At 35.1% G+C, this 17,706-nt stretch overlaps 1 protein-coding gene across 1 annotated transcript; it reads left to right on the plus strand.

The window, feature by feature from the left end:
* Positions 1–4,851: 4,851 nt before the first annotated feature.
* Positions 4,852–6,032, plus strand: LOC103937069. The gene is made up of 2 exons (XM_048580183.1): positions 4,852–5,860; positions 5,989–6,032. The coding sequence occupies exons 1-2, from the start codon at positions 4,852–4,854 to the stop codon at positions 6,030–6,032; spliced, it is 1,053 nt and encodes a 350-aa protein (XP_048436140.1).
* Positions 6,033–17,706: the final 11,674 nt, after the last annotated feature.

Consider the following 17,706-nt stretch of genomic DNA (forward strand, 5'->3'; position numbering starts at 1 on the left):
TCTCGGTCGGGGTGTGTTCTGCAAAATAATTAAAACCTTAAATAAATTGGTTTAATCCATTCAATTATTTAAAAACCCAAACAAGAATTAAAACCTAATTAAGTCCAAATAGATAACTTATAAAAAAAATAAAAAAATAAAAAAAATAAAAAATAAACCTTAAATTTAAATATTGTTCTCAAAAACTTAAATTTAAAACTACTATTTCGATGGTGCTCCATTCTGTTCGACATCATAACGCCACCAATTGTAACATCCCTTTAACGCATCCTCCATTAACTTCATCAACTGTTCGTTCATTTCATCATCAAGAGTATACTTCCACTGTTACACATATATGCAAATAATTAATTCCAACATATAACAAAAATTTTCACAAAATTACTTATTGATTCATCAACAATATACTTACTAATAATTCATCCATCACTGCCTTCTTCGCATTTTCGGGCACAAATTTCTTAGAGCGCCATTCAGCAGTAGGACAATTATTTCGCATGGCTACAACAATCGCATGCATGAATGCAAAATGTTGCCTCAAATCATATGGATTAGCAGCGGGCACGCTCTGATCCTTGTTTTTATCCTCCATCTTAGCACGAACAAAATTGTGATGAATAAGGAGAATAAAATTATGAAGAATAAGGACAGCAAAAGCACATATTTATAGGAAGGTTAGGGCCTTTGCGCGACGAAGGCTTCGTCATGCAAACATCTGTATTAAATGCAGTATTGATTCCTTTGATTCACTTGCATGAATGGTTTGAGTGAAATGTGACAGCAACTTGCACGATGGACCTTTTGTCGCGCAAAGGTCTAGTTTTCGTCTCACAAGGTGTTTGCGCCAAAAAAAATTACCATGCATTTTCCTTGTTGACTTTACGCGATGACAATGCTTATTCTTCGCGCAATTTTTTTTTCTTTCCTATCTTTTTTGCACGATGACACTTTTTTTGTCGCGCAAAGACCTCTTGTGTGATGAAATTTGCTTCGTCACACAAGCTATTTTTTCTACTAGTGTTCCATAAACGTTAATTCTAGTAACAAGTCTCTTGGCTTTCGTTCATTGTTCTTTTGCTAAGCTAGTTGTTGGCTATCCCACATCGGTGAGGAAAAGAATAAAGAAAGAGTTTAAATATGTTTACCCCATTCTAACTAATACAGGGAATGGTGATGTTGCCCATTTTTCAGTATTAGTGTCTGCTTATTTCTTCATTAAGTGCAGGCTCTGTTAGGCTTTCACTTGAACTTGAAACCTTGAGTCTGATTCTTTTCTAACTGGCTTAGTTGGCTTGCTAGGAAAAGGAAAAACTAGGTTTGTTCTCTCTCAAACTAACCTAGGTGAACTTGAAAGACTGTGAGCTTGGATCTTGAGGCTCCCAAGCAACCCAAAGTCTTCCATAATTTTGACTCCACATAAGCCCAATAAACTTTTGTAAACACTCACACCACAATTCACTTGGCAAGTCTTGGCATGTGACTTGGGCTTATTTTAGCATGAATAGTAGTCAGCTTGATAGAGCTTGGCGTGACGAATATGCGTGGAATAGCATGGGCATGGTGTGATTTATACTAACATCCAACTTATTTATCATAGTGTGGCATGGTTATAAAAATTTTCCTATCTCTATTCTGCACCTTTGCATGTATTAGTCTTAACTCGGGGTTTGTACGACAGTTGGACCTTGACTTGATTGGGCTTGCATGTGACATTTTTAGGCCTAAACAACCTTCTAATTACTGGCTGACACACCCCACCAAAATTTTACTTGCTAATTATTCAACAAGAAGGCCTTAATATTGCTTGTTTGCCTACATGTGAGAAAGTGAAAAGAAGAATTAGTGCACCATATAGGCTGTAGGACTTGAACTTTGGTTATTCAAATTAAAAAAGGAAGCCAACATAAGTTTTAGAAAAACTAAACCATGCCTTCTAATTACATCCCATATTTCATGTTTGATTCATCTAGGAACATCATTCTGGTCAAATTGTTATATTGTTAGGGTAGTGCTATTTATACGTTCATTTTTACTTCTCACAAATTATCTCAATTTTTAATTGTCAGTTCCAAAAAATTAACAAAGGTGTGTAGGAAGTAAAAATGAGTGTGTAAATACTACTATCCTGTTTATATTTTGCAAATGATTATATCAGATGTTTTGGTTTTTGGGATTAAGGTTTTGTGAAGTTTAAAGCAAATATTTCGTTTTCATTACCCATAAAGCCAACAAGCCCATAAATTTAGGATGATGCTATCCACACTCCTAATTTTTTATTGTTTGATCAAATGAATTGAAGAAGATCAATGAACAAAACTTAACAAGATTGTGTAAAGGTAAAAATGGAATGTGTGAATAGCACTATCCTAAATTCAATAATTGCCAATTCTAGGGTAAATTTCTTTATTGGGCCAATATATAAAGTTCCTGCATTATGCTTAAGGCTCAAACCATGAATCTTTGGCAAAAATTGAGGTAGGGAATCACGTATGTTTATATTCATCCAATGCCCATATTGAGAGAATTATTTTGTTCATATTGGAAAATATTAGAAACCCAACAATTTTTATTCGACAACCAACTATCCTTTACTACGCCAATCCTTTCTCGTCTAATAATTAATAATTTAATCCACTAATGCTACTGTTTGTAAAAAAATAAAAATAAAAATAATAAAATAATAAAAAAGGATAAAAAATAAATAAAAAACCAATGTTGCTTGGGAAATTTGAAAATTTTATTCTTTAGGGTAGCAAAAACACTTTTGTCCTCCATTTCAAATTTGTTTTAGAATTGTCATTTTTTTAGTGTGTAAAAACTTAACCGACCTTATAGTTTTGATTGGATTAAAAAATGACAATTCTAAAAAAAAAAAATGAAGAAGATATTAAATAATATGATACCATGCAAATATAACACTCGAGAGAGTCTTCATTTTTTTTTTTTTTTTCTTAATTTAGCCCGGCGTGAGGCGAGTTAAATAGCTAGGTTCGTTACCTTGGAGTAAAGGGACATAAAATATAGTACTTTTACCAATTGGTTTGGTAATTCAAAATACAATTTTTGAAGTTGTGGGAGGAGCAAGCTCTTGGAGTCACCTTAAGCAGTGAGAGAGAGTGAGGTAATTCAAAATACAATTCTTGTATACTGTTCAAACAGAAATCTTGTATAATATTTGGGTGAGCAGTTGTTTTTGTTGAAGAAAAGTAACGGACGAGAAAAGAAAAAAGAGATTTTTTTTGAAATGTCATATGAATTCATACTTATTTTTTAATTTGTCATATGAATTTTCTGAAATCATTAATTTGTCATTTTGCCTTAATTTCATTAAGTGTTACATTCAAAAAATGGTTATCTCGGAATTTTGACCTCATTTTTCACACTACTTGAAATTATCATTTTCTAGATGAATGTTTACTGACGAACTAATTTTCATCATGCAAAGTAACTTTACCCGACGGAATAAAACATTTGGTCAGGCAAAAGTAGTCAACATTTTGGTTTATTTCAGAATTTGGGCCCGACAAAAGACATTCGACAGACAAACTATTGAGCAAAATTTTTTATTGATGAACCAATTTTCATTAGGTAAAGTAACTTTACCTGATAGAATAAAAACAGAATAAAACTTTTGGTCAGGCAAAAGTAGTCAATATTTTGGTTTATTTCAGAGATGTGCTCGATGAAAGATGTTCGACATACTATGCATCGTCGCGCAAAATTTTGGCGCCAAGGAAAACAATGGCATGGATATGCCACATTTTGCCCAACAGAAATAAGTTCGTTGGTGCAGGTAAGTACGCTCGCCGAAATATTTGTCTGGCTAAGTATATGAATCATAGGGCAAAGATTCATAACGACCTGTCACAAACCATACTAACAAATTTTAGCTCAACAACTTTAGTGGCTTTGCCTATGAAGTATTCCGTCGGGCAAACTCCAGTTCATTAAAATAGGTCGTGCGACCTTCCTTTTCCTTTTCCTTCTCTTTTCTTCGTTCTTTCCCAGCTCTTTGTGCTTTCTACTCTCTCTCACTCACACCCATCTCATGCCAATATCTCACTCTCCCACTCCCAGCTAATTTAAGGTTTTTTTTTATTTTGTTTAATTGTGTAATTAATTTAGCTTGTTGTAGGTTTGTGATTTGTGGGACCATAATTTTCCAGGGCTAAAGTATGACGGATCAAAATGCGAATACCTTAAAAGTCTAGTCATAGACTCAACAACTCTTATTAGACTAAGCTGCACAAATAGACTAGTGATGCCACCATTATCCTGTGTTCTAGAAGGCTAGGCAAAGTCTGCCGACTTCACTAAGATTGATCATTCTTGTTCCGCAAGATAAAGAACCAGATCCGATTGGGGCCAAATAAGTTTCCTATATTCGTCGGGCAAAAGTTTTAGCTCAAAAACCTTATTTGGCTCTACCAATATTTTCATTTCCAAGTGTTGAGAAAGTCAAGGATGATCATCAAGATACTTGCCAATATTATTAATATATTGTAATTGATTACATTCCTATCTTGTATCATAAGCTGTCAATTAGTAGCTAGTTAGTAGGAATTAATTGTAAACATATGGCTACATATAGTAGTATTGTATAGAGAATTAATTCAATGAGTATCGATGAATTACCACTTTCTTAAATTTACATGGTATCAGAGCCCCTCCTAGGTTCTTAGTTCTTTTTATTTTTTCTTGGGTTATGGTGGAAGATTCAACATCTGGCATTGAAACAAAATCAGCAATGGCCAAACTTGAACCCTCTAGTGATCCTGCTAGTCTTTTCTACGTTCACTTAGTGTGAAGAACAAATTAGGGTTTGTTGATGGAAATGTTGAACAACCATCTATGAAGACAAAGCCCACAGAATCTGCTCTTTGGCAACGGTGCAACGATATGATCCTTATGTGGATTCTCAATACACTTTCCGACGACCTGGCCACCAGTGTGGTGTACATAACGACAACCAAAGATGTTTGGGATGATATTCGAGAACGTTTTTCTCAACAAAACGTGTCTCGTCTCTTTGAAATCCAACATGACCTTGCACATCTTACGCAAAGTCAACAACCTATCAATGTGTATTTCACCAAGCTTAAAGGTTTATGGGATAAGATGGATTCCTACCAAACTTTAAAGCCGTGTTCTTGCGGGGCTGTTCAATCCAACAATGAACAGGTGGAGAGAACCAAGGTTTTGCAGATTTTAATAGGGCTAGACGACTCGTATTCTGCGATTCGTGGGCAAATTTTGCTTATTCAACCATTGTCTTCGATTCGATCCATCTATTCTATGTTGACACAAAAAGAGAAGCAGAGAGGCATGGCTGTTGGGCCTAGCCTCGTTGAACCTGCATCCATGGCGGTTCAAACAACCCGTGGAAATAGTAGCAACAATGGAAAAGGAAAATTATTTAAGAGGAAGCCGTTACATTGCTCGTATTGCGATAAGGATCATCACGTTATTGAAATGTGTTGGAAGCTCTATGGATACCCACCGGGACACCGTCTTCATGGTAAGTCCAGTGGTTCGAGTAATTATGGTGGGCACGACAACAAGCCGAGCGGCAAACCTGCTGTTAACAATGTGGCATCCACCGTTGCACCGTCCATGCCCAATCTCACCACCGAACAATTTCAGCAACTCTTATCCATGATGAGTCAAAAGATGGGACTTGATTCCAAGGCAAATATAGTAGGTGGGCTTCCTTCTTTCCAATGGGTTATAGACAGTGGTGCCACTGACCACATATCTAGTCTTCCCTTGACTAATGCAACCTTAAATCCACCTCTACCACCCATGGCATTACCTAATGGGACTCGGGTTCCTATAAACTCTGTTAGCACCTACAGTTTTGGTTCCAAAATATCTCTTTATAATGTGCTTGGCATAGCTTCATTTTTTATCAACTTAATTTCCGTTAGTCGGATAACTCGATCATTAGGATGCTCAGTAACCTTTTATCCTGATTTTTGTATTTTACAGGACCTGGAGATGAGGACGATGATTGGTTGGGGGTGACAACGTAATGGCCTTTATCATTTGGTGGACTCCAAAGGGCAGACATCACCAACAACTACCTCATCTTCCAAGGTTTTTTCCATCACATGGCACCGACGACTTGGTCATCCATCACCCTTAAGACTTCAACTGTTAGCTAAACATTTTCCTGAAATTTCTCATTCTGACAATAAACCTTGTGACATTTGCCCTTTGGCAAAACAAACTCAATTGTCTTTCGGATTAAGTCATATTAATACTAAGCATGCTTTTGAACTTATACATTGTGATATTTAGGGCCCCTATAAAGTAGCATCTCGTTCGGGTGCTCGTTATTTCCTTACTATTGTTGATGATTTTACTCGTTGCACTTGGGTTTATCTCATGCGTCATAAATTAGATACTCAATCTTTGTTTAAATCTTTCATTACCTATGCCGAAACACAATTTCACCACAAAATTAAAACCATTAAAACTGACAATGGCGGCGATTTTGTTTCTATGCATACTTTCTTTAATGATCATGGCATAATTTTTCAACGCTTTTGTGTTTCCACCCCTCAACAAAATGGGGTTGTGGAGTGAAAGCATAGACATATTCTTCAAACTGCACAGGCTTTGCATTTTCAGTCACATATTCCCTTGCACTTTTGGGATGAATGCATTCTCACATCCATTTACCTAATTAACCGCATTCCTACCCCCTCTTATCGGGCCTTACACCTTATGAGAAATTATTTGGTCACCCTCCTTCATATACCCATTTACACACTTTTGGGTGTTTAGGATATGCCACTAATCTTCACCCACAACATAAGTTTGATGCTCGGCTAAAAAATGTGTTTTCATCGGGTATTCTTTCGGCCAAAAAACTTACAAATTATATGATCTTAATTCCAAACAAATTTTTACAAGTCGAGATGTCACATTTCATGAGACCATTTTCCCATTCCACAAAAATCCTCAATCCCAAATAGTTACCTCGGACCCAAATATTGGCTTTCCACCAGGCCCAATCTCATCTCCACATGCTACAGTCCAACTCTCTTCCTAATTAAACCACCAAATTGCCGACCTGGGCCTTTCTCCTGGCCCAGCACCAATCCCTCATATACCCATCTCTGCCACTAACGGGCTTGACCAAGTCCCAGCCCTTCTTGATGGGCCTGCTGTCTTTCTAGACCTGTGTCCAACATTTGCCCAGCCTGCCGCTGCTGTCTCTCTAGACCCGTGTCCAACATCTGCTGCTGATGTCTCTTTGTGATATTCCAGTCGCATCCGAGTTCCGCCGACCAAGCTCCATGATTATGTTTGCTCGACTATTACGTTACCCCCCGCCAATTCCTCGCTTTTCGGTCCTAGTACAAGGTATCCTCTTTCTAATTACTTGTCTTATCAAGAGCTCTCTCCCAAGTATCAATCCTTCATTGCATAATTATCTACTATTTTGGAGCCTAACAGTTATACAGAAGCTGTTAAACATCCCCATTGGTGTAAGACCATGGATAAGGAACTCCAGGCGTTTTAGGCTAATGACACTTGGACACTTTCTCCTCTCCCTTCCGGGAAAGTACCAATTGGATGTCGATGGGTTTATAAGATCAAAAGAAAATCCGATGGGAATATTGAGCGTTACAAAGCTCGCTTGGTTGGTAAAGGATACACCCAATTAGAAGGTATTGACTATCACGATACTTTTTCCCCCACAACCAAACTTGTCACTTTCCACTGCTTACTTGCTCTTGCTGCTACTCATTCATGGTCACTTCATCAACTTGATGTCCATAATGCCTTCCTTCATGGCGATCTCATGGAGGAAATCTACATGCTTCCACCACCCGGTCTTCGGCGACAGGGGGAGAACTTGGTGTGTCGCCTTAATAAGTCGCTTTATGGGTTGAAGCAAGCTTCTCGGCAATGGGTTTTCAAGTTCTCACAAGCTATTCAATCAACTGGTTATGTTTAATCCAAAGCAGACTACTCACTTTTCACTAAGAGAAGAGGAAAGTCATTTACTGTGCTTCTCATCTATGTGGATGACATACTGATAATGGGGAATGACTTGAAAGAAATTGATGATCTCAAATCTTTTTTGAATACCAAGTTCCGTATCAAAGATCTTGGTAATTTGAAATATTTTTTGGGGATTAAGGTGGCACGATCGAAATAAGGTATTTTCATTTCACAAAGAAAGTATTTGTTGGATATCCTAAATGATGTTGGTTTTCTAGGATCACGGCCTGCAAGTTTTCCTATAGAACAAAATCTAAAATTACTCCCTGATGATAGGAATGCATTAGATGATCCAGCCAAGTACAGAAGATTGGTTGGTCCGTTCATATATTTCACTATAACCTGACCGGATATTACATATTCAGTTCATTTATTGAGTAGATTCATGCAATCACCTCAAAAGTCTCATTATGAAGTTGCCCTACGCATCTTAAAGTATTTGAAAGGCACACCAGGGCAAGGCATGATGTTTCCCTCTCAAAATTCATTGAAGTTAAAGGCATATTGTGATTCCGATTGGGCAGGATGTCCTACCACTCGGCGTTCAACTACTGGTTATTGCGTTTTCCTTGGAAATAGTCTTATTTCATGAAAAAGCAAACGACAGAAAACTGTATCCTTATCTTCTACTGAAGCCGAATATAGATCCATGGCACCAGCATGTTGTGAGCTTGCATGTCTCCAAAGCCTTTTTCGAGATCTTCAAATTCAAGACCAAGACCAGCTACCTTGTTATGCGACAATCAAGCTGCTCTTCATATTGCGGCAAATCCGGTGTTTCACAAGCGAACAAGGCACATTGAGATTGATTGTCACTTTGTTCGAGATAAGATTATGGAAGGAAAAATTGTGACGGGATTTGTTCTTTCCATATCACAACTTGCTGATTTGTTCACTAAAGCTCTTGGAAAGGAAGCTAGGCAAGTTGGGAGTTCGAAACATTCACTCACCAACTTGAGGGGGAGTGTTCAGAAAGTCAAGGATGATCATCAAGATACTTGCCAATATTATTAATATATTGTAATTGATTACATTCATATCTTGTATTATAAGTTGTCAATTAGTAGCTAGTTAGTAGGAATTAATTGTAAAAATATGGCTACATATAGTAGTATTGTACACAGAATTAATTCAATGAGTATCGATGAATTACCACTTTCTAAAATTTACACCAAGGATGTTTTTTTTGTAGTATCACAAGTTATTCAATTATTTATTTATTATTTTTATACAAAGATATATGTATATTAGGGTTGGGCGATAAATTGGTTTTCAACTTTTGAATTCCTTTTTATGAGTTCTTTACTTGTCTTTTGGTACGACAAAAAAAACATGTCATGTTGGTTTCATAAACTTATGGTGAACTACTAAAAAAGTACATTAGGCTCACTAACCTAAAGTCTTATAAGCTTTGAGAATTCGACTTGGTCAATCATGTTCACAAAAAAAAGGGAGTTGAAATGTTGGAAATAAATCATGAAAATAAAAGGGAGTTCACATGACATTTCAAAAAAAAAAAAAAAAAATCCCAAAAAATAACCAAATTGCAAACTCATAATCATGTTCTAAGAAGATTATAAAATTGTCAAGATGACTACAAATCTGAAAATAGTACATCGCCAAACTTATTTCTTACTAAATTACGAGATTTTTGTATTTATAAAGACCTCATCCAAATACAAACAGAAAAACAATCTTAAATCTTAGCAACCAATAGGAAAGCAATCGTAATTTTATTAATACTAGAAAACCCTAACACAGAGAACACCAAATGCCCTAGTGCATCGGTTAATATATCAAAATGCTAATTAGCTATTTAAGTTTTCGTAAGTTATCAAAGCAATATCAAAATCAGTCAAAATTAGTCAATGAATTAAGATAAAAAAAAAAAAAAATTAGTGCCGTTTTTAAACCTAAAGGAAAACTAATGAAAATGGCTTGAAAACTTTAAGTTTTAACGATAAGGACAAAATAAAGGGTAAAGTGAATAGTACTAGGATTGACTTTTTAGGGTAAAAATGTGGTTTTTCGTTAAAATGAACAGTATCGAGAGCATTTCGTTAAAGTTCCCTATATTAAAAGTGGTGTTATTCACATATCTTTTTTTACCTTTCACATACCTTTTTTAATTTCTCGCTTTTGGATCAAATGAACTAAATAGTAAAGAAAGTTAAGGTTCCACCATAAATCAATTGGCTATATGAGGAGTAGTCCAACCTCTTATAAGCCCTTGCAAGATTTCTCATTTTATCAATGTGAGAATCTTTTACCTTCACATTCTCACGCATCTCCTCACTGTGATGAATTTCAAGCTAAACACGTGGACAACACAAATTTGGTGACGTGAAACATGTGTGGCCGTTGGGCTTTCACACGTGGGTCATTATGATACCATGAAGAAGTTGGAGTTCCACTATAAAACCAATTGCCTATATGGGGAGTAACCCAACCTCTTATAAGCCTTTGCAATGTATCTCCTTTCACTAATATGAGACTCTTTTACCTTCGCATTCTCACAACTATGATCAAATAACATAATAATTAACAAGATGTGTGTGGAAGATAAAAAAGAAATAGCTCCACTCTACATTAATTGAGTAAATGCAAAACACTGAGAATAGAAAACAGTGGTTATAAATTATAATAAGCCAAGAACTGGTTGACTTTTTATCTCTACGTTGTCCTAATAGAATTAATACACCACGTGTTATTTTATAAGTGAAGAAATTTTCTATTTTTTATGTTATTGATTTTTTAGCACAAGAATCTCTTCACTTGTATAGAAACATATGATGTATCACCCCAAATTTCGGGCATAGAAGAATCACTCGTAACATGCATCCTTATAAAAGTCATGCCATTCCAATAGTAAATAATCAAATAAAAGTCATGTCATTTATTATTTTTTGCAATAGCCTTGTAACATAATTTTGATACTACTTCGCTTTCTAGAACTCCAATTTCGCCACCTTACACTTTAAAACTCAATATCCGACTCATTTATCATTTTTAGTTAACTCTGTTAAAATTTATGTTAAGTACATAATGTAGCATGAGTAGTTCCCACTTACTTGCTGGCATGTTTGCCACGTTAGCTTAAAAAATGTATCAATATTTTAAAAAGAGTAATGCAAGGAAGACCATCTATTCGAATTATATTTTGTAAACCATATGACATGATTGTAGATGATTTGATTATTATTTAAATGTTGATTAACGAGCTCATTTTTTACTGGTGACATATCACATGATTTACAAATATGATTTAAAAAGTCGGTCTATCTAGCATTATTCTTTAAAGAATGTTAAAAATAAAATAAAATAAAATTCAACTAAGAAGATAAAAAAGGTAGTGGCATGTAGGGGCGGTTTTGGTTTGGAAATCGAACCGAAGTTGGCAGCCCATTTGGAAAGGGCAAAAAAAAAAACCAAAACCAAACTGATTATTTTGGTTTACCGAAATTGAATCGATTTTTTGGGTCGGTATCAACACATAATTCAAATTTTGTTGGGCTTCTGATTTTAAGTTGCGTTTCAACCCAATTGCGAAAGCTCGACCAAATTATTTTATTTTTTTCTCCTAACTCCAGAAACGCTTCACCTGTCCAAATAATTAGACTTTAGAATCCAGGCGATTGATTAGAGGGGCTTTTAGATCTAGGTCTATAAACATAGATGATTTTTAGAAGTGAGTCGAATTATCTAATTACATGTTTTTATTTCTTTTATACTCAGTTTATATTTTTTTTAAATATTAAAAATCAATTAAAAATCTTCTAATATTATGCATTTTTCAACTCCAAAAAATCTAATTAATATCTTACAACAACAAAAATTAATATACTAACATAAATTATCTACAAAACATTCTACCTTAACTCAAGTAACAAATATATGAATATATATTATACATGTAAGCGAGATATGAAACCTAACTAAAAGGTAGGAAAAAACATAATATACCTACAAGCAAGACACATTAATTTGTGACACGTTGATTATAAAAAAGAATATGTCATATAGATACATAAAAATAATTAACCTGTGATATAGGTTGATTATAAAAATTTAAAATAAAATCTATAAATGGGGTTTAAAATAGGAGGAAGAACAAGAAATAATAAAAAAAATAATAAAAAAAAGAAATAATCAAAGAGATAATTAGGAAGAAATTTGATTTTTATAATAAATTTTATCATTGAACAAATAATTATTGATAATAAAATAGTTAAATTTAAGGAATTGGACTTATTTTAATAAATTGGACAATTCCTACTATTGACTAAAAAAATTGAACTTATATCATGTTTTCCCTTGATTAAAATCCTAATTAGTAATAGTATGTTCATACCTTAATTCAATTTCACATCAAACCTATAGCGAAAACCCTAAGAGAAGACAGAATATGGTGAGCGTTGATACGATTCAAATCGAAACCTTAATTTTGATTCAAAATTCCCAAATCAAACCCCTAATTACAATTTCAAATCCCCAAATTGAAACCCTAATTCTATTTCAGAATCCCCAAATCGAAACCCAATTCAAATTCACAAGGGCTTATTATATTAACGCCCCACAAATTGTCGAATAAACCTCATACACTTAATACACCCAACATTTACTTTTTCAATTAAAAATTATCTTAATACACCCCACGTTACTTCCCCATAATACCCTCACACCCCACATTCTTAATATACACCTTACATTTTCTACATGCACCCCATATTTTTTATACACCTCATATTTCTCAAATCGTATAAAGCTTTTAATTTGGACAAAAAATGCCGACTAGAATTTTGACAAAAGATTTCGTCTGGGATTTAAAGTATATGTGGGTTGTTTTCAATTCCACCATTAAAACTCATGTAGTCTGGTTTTAATATTTGGTGGTTATTTTAGTGTTTAATAATCCATGTGATCCCTAAAAGATGAATACGAATATAGAAGCTTGAAAAACTCATCAAAAGCAAGATTAAATAATTATCAATGTCGTCAAAATCACTAAAACAATAAAAAAAAATATGAAGTCTTACCTTATGTGAAGCTTCTGAAACATCGATTTCGTGTTTCATTTATCAAAAATAATTTTTCTCAATCAATATGTTTGTAGTTTCATTGGTTAGGATTTTGTTCAATAATGGAGGGTCTAAGGGGTTTTAATAGTTGAAGAAAATAAATAATACGTTAAAAGTGATTTGGGGTGTATATAGAATTTTTAATTTTTTTTTTAACCTAATAAGGTCAAAATTGCCATTACATAGTAGAGTAAATAAGTCATTCAATATTAACTTTTAATGTGGGGTGCATTCAACATTTTGTGGGGTGTTACCCCAATTTTTGAAACTTCGAAACCCTAATCCCAATTTCAGAATCACAAATCAAAAGTATAATTAAATTTTACTATTTAGGGTAAAATTTCTTACCTTCAACATTGTTAGGGGGTGGGCATAAAAACTGCCAAACCGCATCGAACCGTATGAAAAAAAAAACATAAAAGAATCGTGTTGACCAGAAAAGTCAACTTTGAGTCAAAAACCGAACCAAACAGTTCAAATCGGTTTCGGTTTTTTGAATGAACAAGAACCGGCCGGAACCGAACCAAACCGTTTTATTAATAATAAATAAATAAATTATATATACACACACACACACACATGTCATGGTATAATAAGTTGAAAAATTAGTTTCACCAAGTTGCAAAGCAGTGGATCCCATCCCATTTAGGGCTTACTCACCTCACCCTCACCGCACTCACGAGAGCTCATTTCCCCATTTCACACAGTCGACCCCTCTTCCTTGTCAACGCTCTTCGTTGATTTCTTCGTTAATAGAGAAACATCCTCACCTTAGAGATGGTTTTTGCGCCAAAATAATTTCCTTGATGAAAATATATTATATAGAACATGCCATTGTTCCATAAGCATGATTACTCTGATCAAGTCTAACTATTAGTTACACATTGTACATCGTGCTTAGGACTTCTTGCAATACTAACATGTTCCACTCACGGAGCAGAAAAGAAGCCTACTATTTAATTTCTATTACTTTTATAGTTGAGATTTTTTACATATTTTGGTTTTGCTGCTTATCTGTTCCCACTTAATTAGTTTTACAGTTATGCTTGTTCTTTGGTATCTGTCTTCCAAATCAATTTCAATAATTGAGTAAGGGCCAAGTCTACTATCAAATGTTATATTGTCTCCATTTACTTTTAGTATTCGGAACCGTAAACCGGTAAGAACCGAATTGAAATCGGGGTAGACCTAACCGTACTGTTCTAGTAATAAATTTAAGCGAAACCGCACCGAATTGAACCATTGATATTTTTCGGTTTTGGTTCCAATTTAGGGGTGAAACCACACCGTGCCCACCCCTAAGCATTGTAGCTAGCCGTCGAAAGAGATAGTGAAAGAAGGCGTCAAAAGAGAGAGAGATGAGTTTAATTGAATAGTGGAGATTAAATCTCAACCAATCCTATGGCTATAACATTTATAATCTTAAATATTTTATATCTTAATTAAAATTATTATACATATGATATATTATTTAATTCGGTTTTGGTCCAGTATTACTGAACTAACTTATGTGTGATACCGATACTCATACCAAATTTCGTTTTGGTTACCAAAGTTTTCGGTATTATCGGTTAAGTATTTTTTTTTTGTTCTGTTTCGATATGGATCAATCGGTTTTATATTTTTTTGGATTTTTTCAGCCCTAGTAAAGTGGTTTTGGTGGTTCGATGGTTGCGGCGTTGGAAAGAGAGAGAAGGGAAGAAGATGAGATAAAGTTATCTTTTTTCCTTTTATTCTTTTATTCTTTTATTGTTGTAGGGATTCTCTCACAAAACTCTCAAATGTCTTTTTCCATTTTCTGGCGAGATCTTATCAGGATTCCTGAGTGATGTTGGCTTCACACTCGGTGGACTAGGCGTCAATATCCTTGAGCTGGTAGGAGGCCGAGTCGATCACCCGCCTTGGTCCAAGTATTAAGGCGAGTGGTTGATAGGCCCAACACTTCATGCTTACGGCCGTCGAAGGGAGATGGCGAAGAGCTTGACGATTCGATTAAACTTTGGCGGAGTGGGTGCGTGAGATTGTGGAGGCTTTTAAATTCTCAAATACTAAATGCATTAACATTGTGGCAATGTTGTGAGGATGGGTGGGTGAGGATGGGAAGCTGAAGTGGCAAACATGTTAGCAAGAAAGTCAGCTTTACTCATGTCACATTTGTTATAAATAGGTAAAAGTTAGAGAGATAACCTTTACTAGTAACAGGAGCGAAGCAGGTGTAAAATATCATACTATAATTGTAACACAAGGGAATGACTAATAAAAGTGAGAGGAATAGATACTGATGTTATTTATCTTTCCTTTCTTTCTCTTCTCTATATATGTTGATAGCAGTCGAAGTACTCTATTTATAGAGCAACTCCGTATTATTACATGTTGAAAATTTACAACACACCTTTTGACAAATGATCTCCTTCATTTCCAAGTCCACATATCAACACTGCCAATGTTTTCATTCATCTGCTTAGGTTTTCAATATTACTGTGGGCATTCATTAACCCACTAGCATTTTCAACACTCCCCCTTGGATGCCCACATATCAACATTAGTTGCCTCATTAAAACCTTGCTTGGAAAAACCCAGTGGGAAAAAACTATAGCGAAGGAAAAAGAGTACAACTTTACTTGGATTGTTATGCTTATGTTGCCTCGTTAAAACCTTGATAGGAAAAATCCAGTGGGAAAAATCCTAATCGAAGGAAAAAGAGTACAACATGCATGTATCATGGATGCTCCCCCTGATTCCGCATTCTCCAAATTTAGCTGTTTGGTAAGTCGACGTAATCTGATACTTTGCACTATCTTCTAAAATGTGCACTTTGGTAGAGATTTGGTGAATAAATCTGCCAGATTTTCATTGGAACGGATTTGTCTGACTTCAATAACTTTAGCCTTCTGAAGCTCATGTACACTGAAAAACTTGGGAGATATGTGTTTAGTCTTATCACCCTTAATGAATCCTTCTTTCATTTGGGCAACACAGGCTAGCATTATCTTCATAAATGACAGTTGAAGTGTCTGTCTTTGAAGGTAGACCACATAAATTCCGAATATGATGGATCATTGATCTTAACCAAGAACATTCACAACTTGTTTCTATTTCTGAATGATTTGAAGATGTAGCAACTAATGTTTACTTTGTTGAGCGTCATGAGATTGTTGTATCTCCATTCTTGAATATATATCCAGTTTGTGAGCGGGTTTTATGCGGATCAGAGAGAAAACCAGCATCTGCATATCCAACAAGGATCTCGTCATTTGTGGATTTCTTTGAGTAGAAGAGACCTATGTCTGTTATTCCACGAAGGTATCGCACTACATCTTTGACTTCCATTCCAATGACAAATTCTTGGAGCAGAGTTGTACCTTGCTAACAAGTTTACTGAAAAAGCTATATCTGGTCTAGTACATTGTACTAAATATAATAAAGCACCTATTGCACTCAAATATGGTTCTTCTAGACCAAGAACCAGTTCATCATCTTTTTTTGGACGGAATGGATCTTTCTTAATGTCCAAAGAACGAACGACCATTAGCATGCTGAGTGGATAAGCCTTGTCCATGCCAAATCGCTTCAGGATTTTTTCAATGTAAGCTGATTAGTGGACCAAAATTCCACTAGAACAATGCTCAATCTGCAGGCTGAGACAAAATTTTGTTTTTCCAAGGTCTTTCATTTCAAATTTGCTTTTCAGATATTCAACAGTTTTAATGAGCTCTTTAGGGGTTCCAACTAAGTTCATATCATCGACATACACTGCCACTATAGCACATCCAGAGTTGGATTTCTTAATGAACAAACAAGGGCAAATGACATTGTTGATATATCCTTCTTTAATCAAATACTCACTGAGACGATTATACCACATTCGTCCAGATTGTTTCAACCCATACAATGATCGCCTTAATTTGATTGAGAGCATACCTCATGGTTTGTTAGTTGTTTCAGGCAACTTAAGTCCTTTTGGGACTTGCATATATATGTCAGCATCTAATTCTCCAAATAGATACACGGTGATGACATTCATAAGTCGCATGTTAAGTTTTTTCTGAAACCACTAAACTTATTAAGTAACGGAACGTAATTGTGTCCATTACAGGGGAGTATGTCTCCTCATAACCAATTCCAGGTCTTTACAAAAAGTCTTGTGCAACGAATCGTTCTTTATATCTTGCAATCGTCATTTTTCTCATTGCGTTTCCTTGTGAATACCCATTTGTAACCCACAGGATTTACACCAGGCGGGGTTTGGACTACCGGTCCAAAAACATTTCGCCTTTCTAAGGAATTTAATTCTACCTGGATTGCATCTTTCCACTTAGACCAATCTTGTCTCTGTTTGCATTCATCAACAGAACGGGGCTCAAGATCATCACTTAATATGATTTCAGTGGTCACCGCGAATGTGAACATGTCGTCGATGATTATTTCATTCTTATCCCACAATTCATTAGTACAAACATATTTTATGGAGATTTCTTTGCTTTCATGTACCTCTGTTCTTCAGGTACATGTGTCTCATCAAGGACATTTTCTTTTTCTGAAAGTACAGAATCATGAATTGTGGATGTGTCATTCATTTTTTCTTCTTGAATGATTTCATTTGGATTCACTT

This window comes from the organism of the source record quoted next, unplaced genomic scaffold (genome assembly GCF_019419815.1).
Source record: "Pyrus x bretschneideri cultivar Hongxiangsu unplaced genomic scaffold, Pyrus_bretschneideri_v1 Contig15, whole genome shotgun sequence".
In the NCBI taxonomy this organism is placed as follows: domain Eukaryota; kingdom Viridiplantae; phylum Streptophyta; class Magnoliopsida; order Rosales; family Rosaceae; genus Pyrus; species Pyrus x bretschneideri.

Excerpts from the sequence above, each read along its gene's own strand:
- LOC103937069 (XM_048580183.1), top strand. The coding sequence starts at position 4,852 with ATGAAGACAAAGCCCACAGAATCTGCTCTTTGGCAACGGTGCAACGAT. Across the intron at positions 5,861-5,988 it reads TGTTAGCACCTACAGTTTTG|GACCTGGAGATGAGGACGAT; the intron begins GTTCCAAAATAT and ends TGTATTTTACAG.